This window comes from Strix uralensis, chromosome 30, assembly GCF_047716275.1.
Source record: "Strix uralensis isolate ZFMK-TIS-50842 chromosome 30, bStrUra1, whole genome shotgun sequence".
In the NCBI taxonomy this organism is placed as follows: Eukaryota; Metazoa; Chordata; class Aves; order Strigiformes; family Strigidae; genus Strix; species Strix uralensis.
Window position 1 is genome coordinate 3,599,012 of NC_134001.1, and position 14,470 is coordinate 3,613,481.

The 14,470-nt window shown below is 40.6% G+C and overlaps 1 protein-coding gene across 1 annotated transcript in view; it reads right to left on the reverse strand.

Moving 5' to 3' along the window:
* The window catches only part of LOC141935932 (E3 ubiquitin-protein ligase RBBP6-like), a 42,716-nt gene extending 28,779 nt beyond the window's left edge, over positions 1-13,937 (reverse strand). Inside the window, 5 exon segments of the mRNA XM_074852616.1 lie at positions 1,359-1,403; positions 3,498-3,534; positions 4,198-4,236; positions 6,198-6,297; positions 13,772-13,937. Of these exon segments, the coding sequence (XP_074708717.1) occupies positions 1,359-1,403; positions 3,498-3,534; positions 4,198-4,236; positions 6,198-6,297; positions 13,772-13,937 (387 nt within the window).
* Between the last annotated feature and the right edge of the window lie 533 nt (positions 13,938-14,470).

A 14,470-nucleotide genomic window follows, 5' to 3' on the forward strand; every position in this document is an offset into this window, starting at 1 on the left:
AATCATTGCTATTAACATTTACAGAAAACTTTACAGATACTTGACTAATTTGTCTGCATCCAAACAGTTTACAAAACACATCTGGAACCCACAAAGGAATAGACCAAAATTCAACTATGGCATTCAACACACAGTAATAATCAAACAGAAAGCTCTCAACACATTGCCTCCACGCTAAGCCAGCCTGAACATAAGAGGTTAGAGTAAGTAACAGCTTTGAGCTGCCTTATGTTATGTCCCTGTATTTTTCTGAAGTACTCGAATTTTCTCAAAAGCTTAAGTGTGTACACCACTTGGGCAGTTTTTCACATTTTAGAGTAAAACTTCACATGAGTTTACAAAACCAAGGATGCATTTAGGGACAGCACTAATGGAGACCAATTTCTTTTGGTGGCTACCTTCCAAACTTTGTGAGGGTTTTTTTGGCCAAACGTACACAATTTAATTTCTACAGTGAGAGAGGGAAGAAATTACCAGTGGGACGAGATTTGTCTTTCTTAGAAATTAACTCCAGCCTTTATTTTCAGAAGAAAGAACTAGCTCCTCTGCGTTAGGCCCTGCCTTCTCTAATCTTCACAGATTTAAGGATTAGTAACCTAATTGGCTAGCACTAGTCCTTTTCACAAAGTGCAATCACTAGTGCTTTCCCAGACAAAGTTACACATTACTGAGCAAAAACGCAAGCAGTTCCATAGCAAACCATGGCATTACAGCAGTTTCAGAAGGTCACATCTGCTAATATGCCACACGTACACATTGGTATATTCCTGCAAACAGGTACATTTGCACGATTTACACAGTCTGAATTCAAGTAAATTAGATTGTGTTGTCCACTGTATATATACTACAATTTATGAAACTGTGTAACATTTGAATAGATCTATAACTATAGTGACTAGAAACTCAAAAATAGCCATGCAATTGTCCACGTTACAGAAAGGCTCCGATTTTGGCTCTTGCGAACACTCCTGAAATGTCCATAACTTGCAGCCAATTAAATTCTTCTGTAAAAATTGTGTTACTTTCCAATGCAAAATTAACAAACCTTATGAAAAATGGTAAGCAGCTTCTGAAGTGCTGCTTCTTTGTGTCTTGAAGATGAGTAATACTGCAACATAATGTTGAGGCTCGTAAGGTACTCCCCCCTTCTATCTTCCCAAACTGGGAACTACTCTTTACAGGATAGTATCAAAATAGACACACATTTTAAAGTTAAAATAAATCCTCTGAATTATTTAAAACTAAATTAAAGTTTTGTTCACATTACAACAGTTATCCAGATATAGATCACAGTAAAAGGTTTAAAAATATGAAGCAAACATTTTTCTTTTAAGTGTTTGACAAGAATATATACATACCTTAATAAACTGGGCCAGAGAAATAGATGCAGAGGAGTCATCAGTCTGTTCACAAAAAATTAAACACATATTCAAGTTCTACAGCCAAAACATAGCAATAGTTAACCTCTACTGTAGTCTGAAAGTCTGCACTATACCCTCTGAATGTCACTGAAAGAGGCATTTCCAACCTAGGTGTAATTGTATTTGTTCAAAACAAAGTCCAAACCTATGACAAATTAAGAGTGCCCATGCGGTTAATGAGAAGAAACTAAAATAACCAAATCTGCTTGATATCAACTTATTGCTCCAGAATATCAGAGACAGACCCTTGTCAAAAGCTCACAACTGCTTAAAACTCAAAGGTGTAACGAAGCTGTCAATTTTCATTTAAAAAGGATTTTTAAAAATATTTATTTGAGGAGGAAGCACCACTACAGGAAACTTACTTTCAGTGTAGTTTGTAAATTAATCAGTTAATGTTTCATCATTTATAAATGCACATGGTTATGCTTTTACGAACATTAATTTTTTTTGAAGCATCTATGTTAGCTTATGGTAAGATGTCAGAGAACACGTGAAGCTAAAAGAATGTTAACCTTATTCATGAACATGTGATTTGTGGTTATACACATGCTAGTAAGCAAAAGGGAAAAGAACTCTTTTCAAGTAATAAAACCCCACCTGATTTAAATCAAATACTATCAACATGGTTCATGTAAATGCGTTACATTCACTACTAGGGTCACTGGGCCAGTTAAACTAACTCAACCTCACAACGAAAGGCATTCATGTCCAAAAAGGAACTCTAACCAAGCAGTGATAGAATTGCAGATCTCACATTAGTGGTTTTAGACCTACATTCAAAAAGTTTTCAGTTTAAAGCTGATTGTATACTATTCCACAAGAATCAGAGGCTGTATTCTTCACAGAACACACAGACAGAGTTCATAAATTTCTAGATTAAGTTATCCTAACAGCTTATCAGTGATCAGATCCAATGATCCAGGGTTAGTGTAATGCCTCACATCATTCTCGTGAGGAAAAAGCAGTTATAGTTGAAATAAAGAGGGAAAATAAAACCCACTACATAGTAATTTTTATACTATAAAGACTCCTTCAAAATGTGTAGTTACACACAGTATTTGACCCAAGTGGCAAATCAGGATCTAGACCACTAGCAGTCAAGTATTTCCTTGTGTTACTTGTTTACATTTTAACAGCTGAATGACGGTGTTTTCAAACGCAAATAAAAATGCTGCCCCTTTCCCAAATGTAAATTCCAAGTGGTGGTATACTAAAGAAAAGCTTTAACTTTTGCGAAACCAAAGCAGCAGTCAACCCCCAAGTCACCCAGATTAAAAAATGTACTGCAGGCAGAAGTTAAGAAAACGAACAGGTATTACCCACAAATGCACCAGGCTCTAACCTTGTGCCAAAGTTTGCACACTGTATTAGAGACAGTAATCTACTCAGAGGGGCCCAAACAATATCACTTCAGTTATACAGTTTTAGGAACAAATACCCAAGTACTTCAGCGCACAGAAAGGAATCATTTAGCTGCACAGAACTGTCCTCAAAACATGCGGGACATGCTGGTTTTGGTATTTGTTTGAACACCCAAGTCAGAAGTAATAAACAGTACCGAGTTAAACAACAATGGTTTCTCAGTGGGTTTTGATAACATTTTCTAATACCATAAGGCAAAGAAAGTATTTAAAAACAAAAGCCAAGTGACACAAAGTGAAATGGCAAAAAATACATTCCAAACAATTTTAATTGCAAGAAACAAAAAGCACACAACCACATATACAAACATACATATTACTACCTATAGACAGGCAGATGTAGAACATGGAACCAAGTTCAGCTGTGCAAACCCTGAACCTACCTGATCTGACATGAGGTCATTCAGGAAATATTCCAGCATATTCAATATGAAATACAATGCATCACTAGGCACAAATACCAACATTCACATCAGAACTGTGCAAATGGTGGCGTTATTCAGTCTTTACTATGTTGAATCAAATACATTGTCTTTACAATGTATACTATATTTTACTGGAAAATATATTAATATTTGGAAAATTAATACAAGGCTACATTGTTTAGAAACAAGTGCAGTGTGCAGAAAAAAGTGTGAGATTGTGTTTTTACATACTGCTTTTGATGTTTCACTGGCTCGGTTCGACTTCTAGAAGAATAAAGAAGAAGAATAAAGGTGATCAGAACTTAAAATAAAGCACTTTTACCGAGCATAAAGCAGTGAAACCAGATTATAAAATTTGAACATTAAAATACTATGTTCTGATAGTCTAGTGAATGTGGAAATTTATTCATCTGCATAAACTGTTCTCTCTTGGTACATTCAGTGCAACTAAAAAAAACCCCCAAAATTACATTTGTACTTTGTCACCAATTGCTCTGAGACTTACAGCTATAGAACACAACAGTGCAAGAGGGACTCCTCACATATTTTGTCTCTACTACATAAGTATCAAAAAGATTAAATCTGCACTACAGTTTTGTGTTCTTAAATAATCAACCATCGAAATAGGAAGGCAACTTCAGCCAATCTGTGTATCTGTATACCAAATACCAGGTACCAGTACTTTAGTTTCCAAGAAAGAACAGTGATAGTCTAGACAGTCCAAAGTGCAAGTTTACTTAAGTGAAGAAAACAGTCATCTGACAAAGAAATAACAAAACAGCCAGCAGCATAGTCCTTGGGACAGTGTTTCTTTGTGGAAGCCCAAGCACTGTGCTCAGATATCTACCATACTTAGCCATGAAAGTGCCAAAACACTAAATGTGTTACATAGGCTACATTGACTACAAATAGTAGTTGGAATGTCACCTGAAGGCAGTTTCTAAGATTTTTTGTGATTTAGGAGCCCTGTGACAAAAAAAAAAAAAAAAAGAAAAAGGTCTTAATTGCCAGAATTTGCTTTAAGATAATCTTGAAAATGCTGCAATATTTTAGGAAATATTTATTACATTTGAAAACTTGCTGAGGTTCCCCATGCTCATTGATCTGTATCTGCATGTATCATCATGTCATGAATCAGACATGCAACCACTGATATAGTTAACAAACAATTCACACATCATTCAAAGTGTCCCGTGAGCAGAGGCAATTCAAAGGCTGCTGTGGAATTTACGTACAAGTAGAAAGGCTCATGCTTCCTGCCACTGCTAGAACACCACCAGCCTCATGAACACAGCCACTCCTGAGGATGAGGAAGTCCAAGGAAATCCTTTAGATTACCACACAGTAGTTTCTTCATCCATTTACCTTGAAGAACATACTACAAGGCTAGTAACCTTCACCATTACAGCACACATTCATCAGTCCCAAACATTCACCACTCTACCAGTTGTTTCTGCAACGTTTCCAGCTGCAGGAACACAAAGCCAATCGGCCTGGTTAATTTTCAATGCTGGAACAGCAGTGCCATTCTTTCCTTATCCCCACGTATAGGTATTCATTTGATCTTTGATGCTAGCAGCACCTATCCCCTCCTTTTAGGGCAGCATTACCACACGAGCAGAGGCTGCCATCCAACCAGAAACAGAGGATGCAGTGACAAGACAGCACTAAGCAGACATATTTAAATTAACCCCCAAAACAACGTCTATAAGCACAACACGGGGGCATCCAGAATTACTAGGCAGTGCCTGAAAGCACTGCAGCAACTACTGTAGTAATATGCCCAAAGTTTACATGCGGAGCCACATAAATTCAGGGTTTTTTGCTTGCAAATGCTTCATGGGTACCAGAATGCTGCTGCACTCTTTGTTCAAGATACTCTGTAGCTGATCAGTCTACTTCATTTATTGAGAACCAACATTAGAAAGACATGGAAAAACCACAAGCTAATAATATCTACTAACTGTGGTGGAGAGGCATCTCTTTAAGAAAACATGACCATTCACACAATGCTAATGTAGCTGATACAGAACTGAACTGTATGAATACATAAATGACAGCAATAGTCCTGTAGTCAGGATTGCATTTGAATAGCTGTAATTTTAATCGATAGGCTCGATTCTCTGTCATCCATAAATCTTAGGAATACAGAATTAAAACCTGGAGCACAGGTATCAGCTTAGCGTAAAATCAGACTTAGAAAGATAACTAGCAACATTTGGTAACATGCTAAACTGCTTACTGAGTTTCAAGTTTGTAAAGAATTACCTATTCCTTCATCATACTCACACAAAGACAATGCACTTTAGGATATTGTTCTTCTCTTGCCTGAAACAGACATCGTCTTTAGGAATCTAACAGGTCTCACTTATGAATGACACTTCTTGTCTGCATGGTTCGCCGGCTGGCAACCCTTCGTCTTGCCTCTATAGCTAGTATGCAACATACCCAGATCTGAGGAGTAACAACACCTGCCATATCCTGCCCCTCCTTCCCCAAACACAACAAATAGTCAACACTGCGAATCAGACTCTTCTGAGGTGGGAACAAATTATATGTTTATACTACGATGACTATCTGTCTTTACTACAAAAGCAATAAAAGCAAACACATATAATAAGGAATCTCTCCACGTAGAGGAAACAGGATCTACAACTTGACTCTCAGAAAAATCAACCCAAGAACAAACCCAACAGAATAATCTTAAAAGTCACCATTGTCGGAGTTTGAACCCCATGTCCCAGCAGGGCTGAAAATGTAACTCTACTGTGGGACAGACACATCAAAATCTACCCCATGACAACCAAAAGGAACAGCAGCTTTAACAAGAAAGATACGATTCCAATGCCTCTGTAAACTAATCTCCATAAAAAAAGTTAACACACTGCAACCCCTCACAAAGACTACAATGCTTTATGGGTACTTACATAACACGTGTTTTGCTGGCAGCTTTAATTCCTCCAACAGCGATTCTTCTAACAATTACCGAGGAGTTCTTGGGAATCAGGGCATTATCATCTGTGTATTCTGAAAATGACATCAATACAGAAGAAAACATTAGTCAATTTGTAAGAATGTGTATTAATATGTAATTACATAGCACTTCAGAGAACCCCTTCACAGACATAAAAGCAAAATTTTATATGTAACATCGTGCTTTTATTGTCTCAACACACTAAGAGTACCTTTCAAGAAATCTTCAGGTTTGAATATCAAACACAAGTAGCAAAGTCTTTTTCATTTTTTTAAGAGTTTGAATGCAAAATGGTCTCAAAGGTCACTAAAGGAGAGTCTGCTAATGCATGAGGTTCTTTCCTGACCTAGCTTAAGTTGCTTTTGCTTCTGTTAGGCTGCACACCCGAGAGATCTTTGGAGAGAAACAAACCACAGCAAAGTCTCACCTGCATAAACCAGATTCTGAAGTCTGACCAGCTTGCCCTGCAACAAAACTGCACTTGGCTAAAGCATGAAAACTCTGCGCCGTTGCTTTCAGAGCTGTTCACTAAAAACGATTCACCTATGCTGAAAGTGCTGCAGACTGACAGAACACAGAAGAGAGCCGCCAGCTCTCTGTTTCTTGGAGCTTCATCCATCGACAGCCACACTTGTCAAGCTCAGTGCTTTACATTTAAATGGAAATGAAACTGGCAGTGCTAGAACTTGGATTGCAGAAATTTCGGGGGGGGGGGGGGGTAGGGGGGTGTTGAGCTTGCTTTCACTAGTAGGGCAGAACTGGCCCAAACTAAAGTGGTATTTCCCCTAGTAAGCTAATCATCTAGTTTGAATTAACCAAAGGGACATGAATTTTTTTCAATTCATTTTTTGCAGATTAGAGAGACTCAAACTAAATTACTCATGAAGACAGCCTTGAAAAGCCTTTTGAAAACAGTGTGTGCCTGAAGCTCTCCATGCTTTGCCTCGGCTTACACCATGTTAGTCTTTTGAAGAGGAGCAAAGCCTTCTGACCTTTTACATGAGGCCCAAACAGAAAACCCAACTACCTGAGACCCTTTGCCAGAGTAAGCTAAAATGCAAAGCTCTCCCCAGGTGAATGGTTTTTATATTGTACCTACACAACCTGGATATGACTAAATATTTTAAAGCACTATCAGCAGCCATTCCCTGTAATCCACTACAGTTTTAAGCATTAAAAGCCTTTACCTTTGCAGACCAAATCAGAATGATGGTCTGAAAACCAAAGATGCTAGATATCAAGTCAAGTTCTGTCAGGGTGGCTTTGCTCAGTGATCTCACACAAAATAGGTGCATTTCACAATTTATGCTTCATTTATCAGTATATCATTCCTGTGGGCAGGAACCTCTCTTAGACCAAAACGTACTTACCAGAAGACATTTCAATAATGGCATGAAAATTTTACTTCTATTTCCAAATGACAGAATGCTTCTTCAGAAAACTGAGAAATCATTTAGCTGAAACTAATTCCTGCTCTTCCCCCTTAGGGAACTGAACAGCAAGCTTCCTCTGGACTTCAGAGTAGTTTCAAACTGCAGGGGAAAGGGCTACTAATGACAAAACCAGAAGCTTTTACAGAAGTCATATCCTGAAACCAACCCCTAGCACTCTTCTGAAAAGGAAAATCTAACCCTTATACAGCCACCCATCAAGAGAGGCCTGCACTGGGACTTTCTGATGGCACAAGAGCTCAAGTAGTAGTGACGCCCAGACAAAAAACTGGGAGATGATGCCAGCGGCAGCTCTGGAAGCCCAAAGCAGCTGTTTCCACCTGCTGAACGGAGTCATACAGAGTGTTCTCTCTGGTCCAGATCACAAACCACTGGACTGAGATTTCAGACATACAGGATAAGCAACCGTGGCTCCACAAAAGACAGGAGTTTGCTACGCCTGTGCCCAGCTGAGGGTTGTGGTAGTTCCACAGAAGATTACAAGTGGCAGCACCTCTCCTAGCAAGAGACTGTAGGTATGCAGACAGCAACCAGTGCTTTATTCACAAATTGACCAGTTGACCTCCAGCCTGCAGAGGTCAATTGGAACACGCACAACAGGTGTACAATGCAAAAAGAGGAATAAATCCTCTTTTAGTATTCCATGGCAATTCATTGACCATTAGAAGGGAAACATTGACATCTGCCTTCTGAATAGACTATCCTTGCATGTAGAGAGAGACAGAGATATCCTTCTTTTCAATCTGCTTGTTAAGCACACAGTGAAGAGAGCTCCAGCCATTTAATAACAGGCTGATAGAAAAATTAATTCACCTTAGAAGTCAATCAGTATACTTCTAAATGGATGAACTGAAGAGTGACAATAGCTTGGTGAAGTAAAGGCTTTATTTGTATAGGACACATCACTGCACATACTTGTATTTGGTACTTGAAGTAGCCTACTAGCTTGGTCACTGAGTCAGAGAATTTGTGGAAGAGTGTTTACATACAGCAGAGTTCATTGCTGAGTTTAGTTCTGTGAAGGGACCTCATAGCAGTTGGCTTTAGTATTATTTTTCCTTCACCTCAATTAATTGAATTTGGTTTGGTTATTAAATGTTATTAAAGGTGAAGTCAAACAATGTAGACTAAAAAGTTAACTTTTTTGTTTTAAATAGGAAAGGACTAAAGCTGAAGCACTATTCCTGAAGTCCCCAGAAATTTTTGTTTGCTTGATTTGAATTTAGCAGATGCCAGCTTAGTCTATCAGCTCTCAGACTAAACTGGAATCTCCCAGCAGGAGCCTGTTCCCCAGACTTGGGAACTACCAGGACCTGCAAAGCAGTGTCACTCTGCCTCGCCACAACTCCACATCTGCAAAATGAGCAGTGACATCACGCTCAACAAGTCTACTTTTCACAGTTGTCCAAGCAGAGCTCCAACAGAAATGTTCAACAAAGATGGAGATAACAACATTGCTGATTCCTATTCCCTTACAGCACGAAACTTGTTTTACCGCCAGTGATGGCCAGAAAGTGGCTACTGGGCTTTTATCAATCTGACAATCTGTCGATCTGCGATTAAAAATAAGGATTCGGTTAACTCAAAAAATGTGCAAAAGCAAAGGAATATTTGGATGGTATATTAAAGTCAAGAGCAGAAGAGAGATAACAGTCTAAAACTTGCTATCTATTCTACATGACAACAGTACGCTTGAAAGAGTCAAGGGAAAGAAGTATTTCAAGGAATGGATGGAGGCAGACGAGTTAAACAATGGCTACTCTGACTGCTGCCTCGTACTGACAGAAATCTTAACAATTGCATTAGTGTCCACAACCTTATTCCTGCAAAAAAGTACAGACAGCTCAGGTTATGCTCTGGTTTGTACTGCTTCACATTTAATGAACAATTTAAAAATCCCATTTTTAAGTTCATCTATAATTCTGAAAATCTATATCTATCTATTATCATCTATAATTCTGAAAATTTAATAATTTGTGTCCTATGTACACTATAAACAAGTTACAGAAAGATGTTCCTACTTTATTTTATGGTCTGCTTTAATCCACTGTTTTGAGGCTGACAACATGGCAAAAGCATCTCTCTGAGCACTACCTAGAGAAGTATTTTCACCCAGATAAAGTACAGAAGTTCATCAAAGCAGAAGTCATCAGGAGGCAAGCCTGTATGTGAAACAACAATGAAAAGCCTTTATTAGGTTAACCAGCTGTTACGCTACTGGTGGGAGGATTTGCAGAGTAAAAGATGAAAATGACTATCAATGTGCCAGACTGCCTCTACCAGGAAACAGGGGAACTCCCAAGAACACATTTCTCCCTAGCACTTAAAAATGTACTTTCTCATTATGTCATTTTTTTTAACTCTGCTCTAATCAACACCACTTGCACACTTTGCAACAAATAAATCATCTATGGAGCTGGCACTGAAAGCACTGCCTCGAAACATCCTGATTAACAGACGGCTATTATTTCTTCCACTAGAATGATCAATGATCCAAAAGAGCACCTCTATGGCTTTGAAAGGATGAGTCGATGAAATCTAACATACTTTCAATCGTTAATCTGATAATCGTTAATCTGTATAAACAGACCGCCCCATGCCTGAATGTCTTACTGGCCCTGCTTGCCACTTCAGCGTGTGACTGGGAAAGCAAAAGCAATGCTGGAGACAACGTGGTAATGAACCAAACTGAGCCTGGCCTGAGCACCCGGCCAGGGGACGTGACCCGATCTGACAGCGTAGCCCGGAGAGGTCCCAGCCCACTGGTGACAGAGTCAAAGCAGCCGACTCCCAGACAGGCAGGGCATGAGCTCCACTGTGACATCACGTTTTGTGAACTCAGCCAGGGAAACAGGGAACTCCATCCCCTCTCTGACAGCTCCACGCAATAATGCTGCACGGCAGCCCAAGAATTCCTTGCACTCCGGGGTGTAACCAAAGTAACTCCCCCACAGTAGCACTGCAACACAAAACGGCACAGGGAAGGGCAAGGTTTAAAAGCTGCTTAAATGTTTTCTCTAAAAGGCTACGTTTGCAGAGTGTTGAAGACATTCCAGCAGACAGACAGACATCAGCTGTGAGGCCAAATGATGTCACTCAGAGTTAGCATGAGTCTGTTTTGAAGACATCACACCGTGGCACTACTAAAACTGCCAAGTGCGTGCTGCAACACTGAACTCGGGCAAGTTCTGAGTTCAAGAGACAGTCTTAAAAAGCACTATTCTTCCTTAAAACTAGTCATCTAAGACCAGCTCAGAGTCCCATTTTTGATTTTAGATTTTTCTGTATTTAGCCTGATAAGCAAAATTGCTCATTCTCCAAGTGTTCTGAGTCAGAATGTTACAGGGCAGGAAAGAGTACTCAAGAAACCAGAGTTTTGGAGTTTGCAGTTCTCCTACAATATTGTGAGAACATCTGTTATAAGAGACAGGTCAAGAAATTCAGATCAAATTAAAAGGAGGCAAGTTTAAATGCATCATTCTTGGGTACAGGCTTTTTGAAGGGAATTCTGCCTTTAGAGGACACACCTTTATAGTAAGCATGGAAGAGGACACACACACATCCCCTCTCCCTTTTTAAAATAGGTCCCAACCATCCATTTTGCCTTCCCAGCATCTTAAAAAGATTCCATCCTATAATTTTTTTCTACTATATTTAAAATCCTGTTTACTTTTAGCTTATATTAGCATTGTTTCTATTACTAGGTTTCCATTATGAAAAGTAGCAGTTACTGAGCTGTAAAAAGTCAGAGTACTCGGACAAATCTCCACTTTGTTCTTTCCAAGATCATTGCAACACGTAGTCAGGGCTCCTGCACAAAGTTATAAAAACCCAATACTTTATGTCCACATGTAAGAATTCCAAACATCCCATTTAGGCAGAATATCCTGGTCTACTTTTTTCCTTTACTTTCTGAAGGGGAGTTTAAGCGTGTACATCTGAATAATAAAAACTGAAATTCATGGTTATGCATATAAACCAAAAATTTGACATGCACATATATTACACCAAAATATATTCTCTAGCTTTGCTCCGAAAACCACTGAAGAATTCTTGCATTTTCACATGGAAAACACCCTTACAAAAGCTTCAATAAGCACCTGTGACACTAATATACCAAGTCTAAAATTTTAGACTTATTTTACAAAAGTCAAAGTGCAACACAACCTACCTAGAGGAGGACTTGTCACTGTTAAACAAACTCTTTAAAGTATGAAGGATATTCCCTCTTTAACTTCACCTTTGGGCAATAGCACATCTAACAGAACCTACTGAAGCAGATGCTTTTTCCTCACTGGATTCTGATTGCGTATGAAAACAAAGCTACACATTTTGTAAAATTGGTATTATGTCAATTAGAGTAACAATTTATGGGGTAAGAAATTTATGAGCATAAATTTTTCTTCTAAAACTTTGCTTTCTGTTCCTCACCTTGGCCTATTTCAAAACATTTTTTCTTCTGGTGACACTAATCAGGCTCCATCACAGTTCATTACCATCCAGCGTTCTGGTTTTAAGGCTCTGTTTTACACAGACCCAACTATTACAGGAGTGTCGTCAGCCAGCTGGCCACTCAGCCTGCTAGCATTTGTGAAGCTGAAAGTACATTAGCGACTGAAGACAAAATTCAGAGACCCTTCTGCAGCAAAGCCCTTAAAGCTAATTAAATTGTTTTCAAAAGCTCTTGACAAATTTATTCAATACTACTAGAAAAATACAAGACTTCTGAAATGCATCTTTACCTACACGTCATACAATCCAACAGCATCCCTAAGACCCCTAACATTGTGTCTTCACAGACATCCTCCTGGAAATAATTTAAATATCTGTAGATAAACAGCAAGCTGGAGGTCCACCCACTTTAAAGGCTAGGACTGAAGTTACAGTTACTGCAGCGAACATTTTATTCTGTTTAAGTTTTAATACATGAAAGAGGGAAAAAAAAGAGGAAAAACCCACTAGTAGACATTTTAAAGAAAAGACTGTTGTAAGAGTGCCACAGAACCACGGGAAAAAATAAAAAGAAATGTAATGTCTAAGGAATGAAAACACAGTTCTTTTTATTTCTGCAAAGTCACATGCCAAATTCTTTAATCATGTTCAAACATCAAGATGGCAGATTACCAAACTGTAATATCATACTAAGTAATATAAAATCATTATCATCTCTGAGAATCAAGCGCTATTTATTAGATTTAAATAAGAACACTTCTTATGTATAGTCACCATAAATAACCTGCCATAAAACTTCAGTACTGCCCTGACGTGGTTAACACATAGTACCAGGAAAATAAAAGGTTGGAAATGAATGATGAAGTGGTGCTCAAGAGCATCGGAATGACAACATCACTGGTACAGAAAAGAAGTTATATTAACAACAAATTCCAAAGTATAATTTAGATAGAGAGAACACTCATGCAAGATGGCTTTAAAGGGTCTGCATAGATTATAACTCACAGATACACTCTGGAGCCAAAATGTTGCTCGTGAGCAGTTTCTGCAACAGCCACAAAAGCAGTTTTCCAATGTAGTGGAGTAAAACAAGTTGAAGACAAAATTAAGTTACCAAACCCACTTTTTTTCTTCAAATTAGCCATCTGTTCTATTTCCATCACTTTCCGCTTTCTCCACCAGATTTCAAAGAAATCTGGCAAGTTTTTTATTATAAGATATCCTCCCACATTTCCTTATCATTTTACCTAGAATATTCCAGGAAACAAAAGCTTTTGTAAGCACTGTATGTCACACATGAACCACATTCTTCTACGCCCAGCTCCATGTCTAACAGACAGATGGGAAGGTAGCTGTCAGAACAGCAACTACAAAAGAACAGCTCTGTGATGCCCCCAACACAAGCCACAGCTACTGATCGTGGCCGAATCGCATTGTCACTTCTCACCCCACTGAATCGCTGGTGCCACTTGCCCTCCCGGTTCCCCGCACGCCGGCGTGACGGGCCCCAGGCTGACTCACGCCCCGTGGGGACAAGCCACAGAGAGCAGAGTGTGGCTCCCGTAGGCCGCGGCCGCCGCCAGCCGGGCAGTGCCCGAGGCCCCGTGCCCGCCGCCCCACGCACCTTCGTTGGTCTGGGCGTTGGTGATCTGCAGGTCGCAGTTGGCCGCCTTCAGCTTCTCACGGCTCATGATCAGGCGCTTGAAGTCACACAGGGAGATGTGGAGGCCATCGAAGGTGACCGTATCAGAGCTCACCTTGGAGAAGAACTTGTAGTGCACACATGGCATGGCTGGGCCAGGCGATGCCTGCTCTGTGATGGCGCCTGCTGTGGCAGATGGTGTTGCAGCCTCCGTGCCAGGTTAGGGCCTGTGATAGCACAGGGAAGGGCCCACCCAGGGGGCCGGGGCAAACAGCGTGGGCTGAGCCAGGCAGGCTGGGGACGCCCTGCCACAGCCAGACCCTGTGGGCTCAGGCAGACTCGGCTGGCGGAGGCCTCAGGGCTCCATCGTGGTGGCCCTGCGGGGCCCCGGCCCCCCCCCCCCTGCAACGACTGTGGCCTGTGGCCCTCAGCGATGGAGCTGGGCTGTGGTGGCAGCACCCACCCGGCTGCTCTTCGCAACCCAGGCAAGCTCGGCCTCCACTCCCTCTCTCGCCAGCAGCGCTGCCAGGCCCCCCGCTCGCTGTGGCGACTCGGGTGCCCCCACCTCAGCGCTCTGCTGAGGGGCTGCCTGGCCACCAACCGCACGGACTGCCACCAGTGTGCCACTGCGCAGGTGCCACGGCCCACCGCACCCCCCCCGCGCCTCGCCTGCCCCGGAGC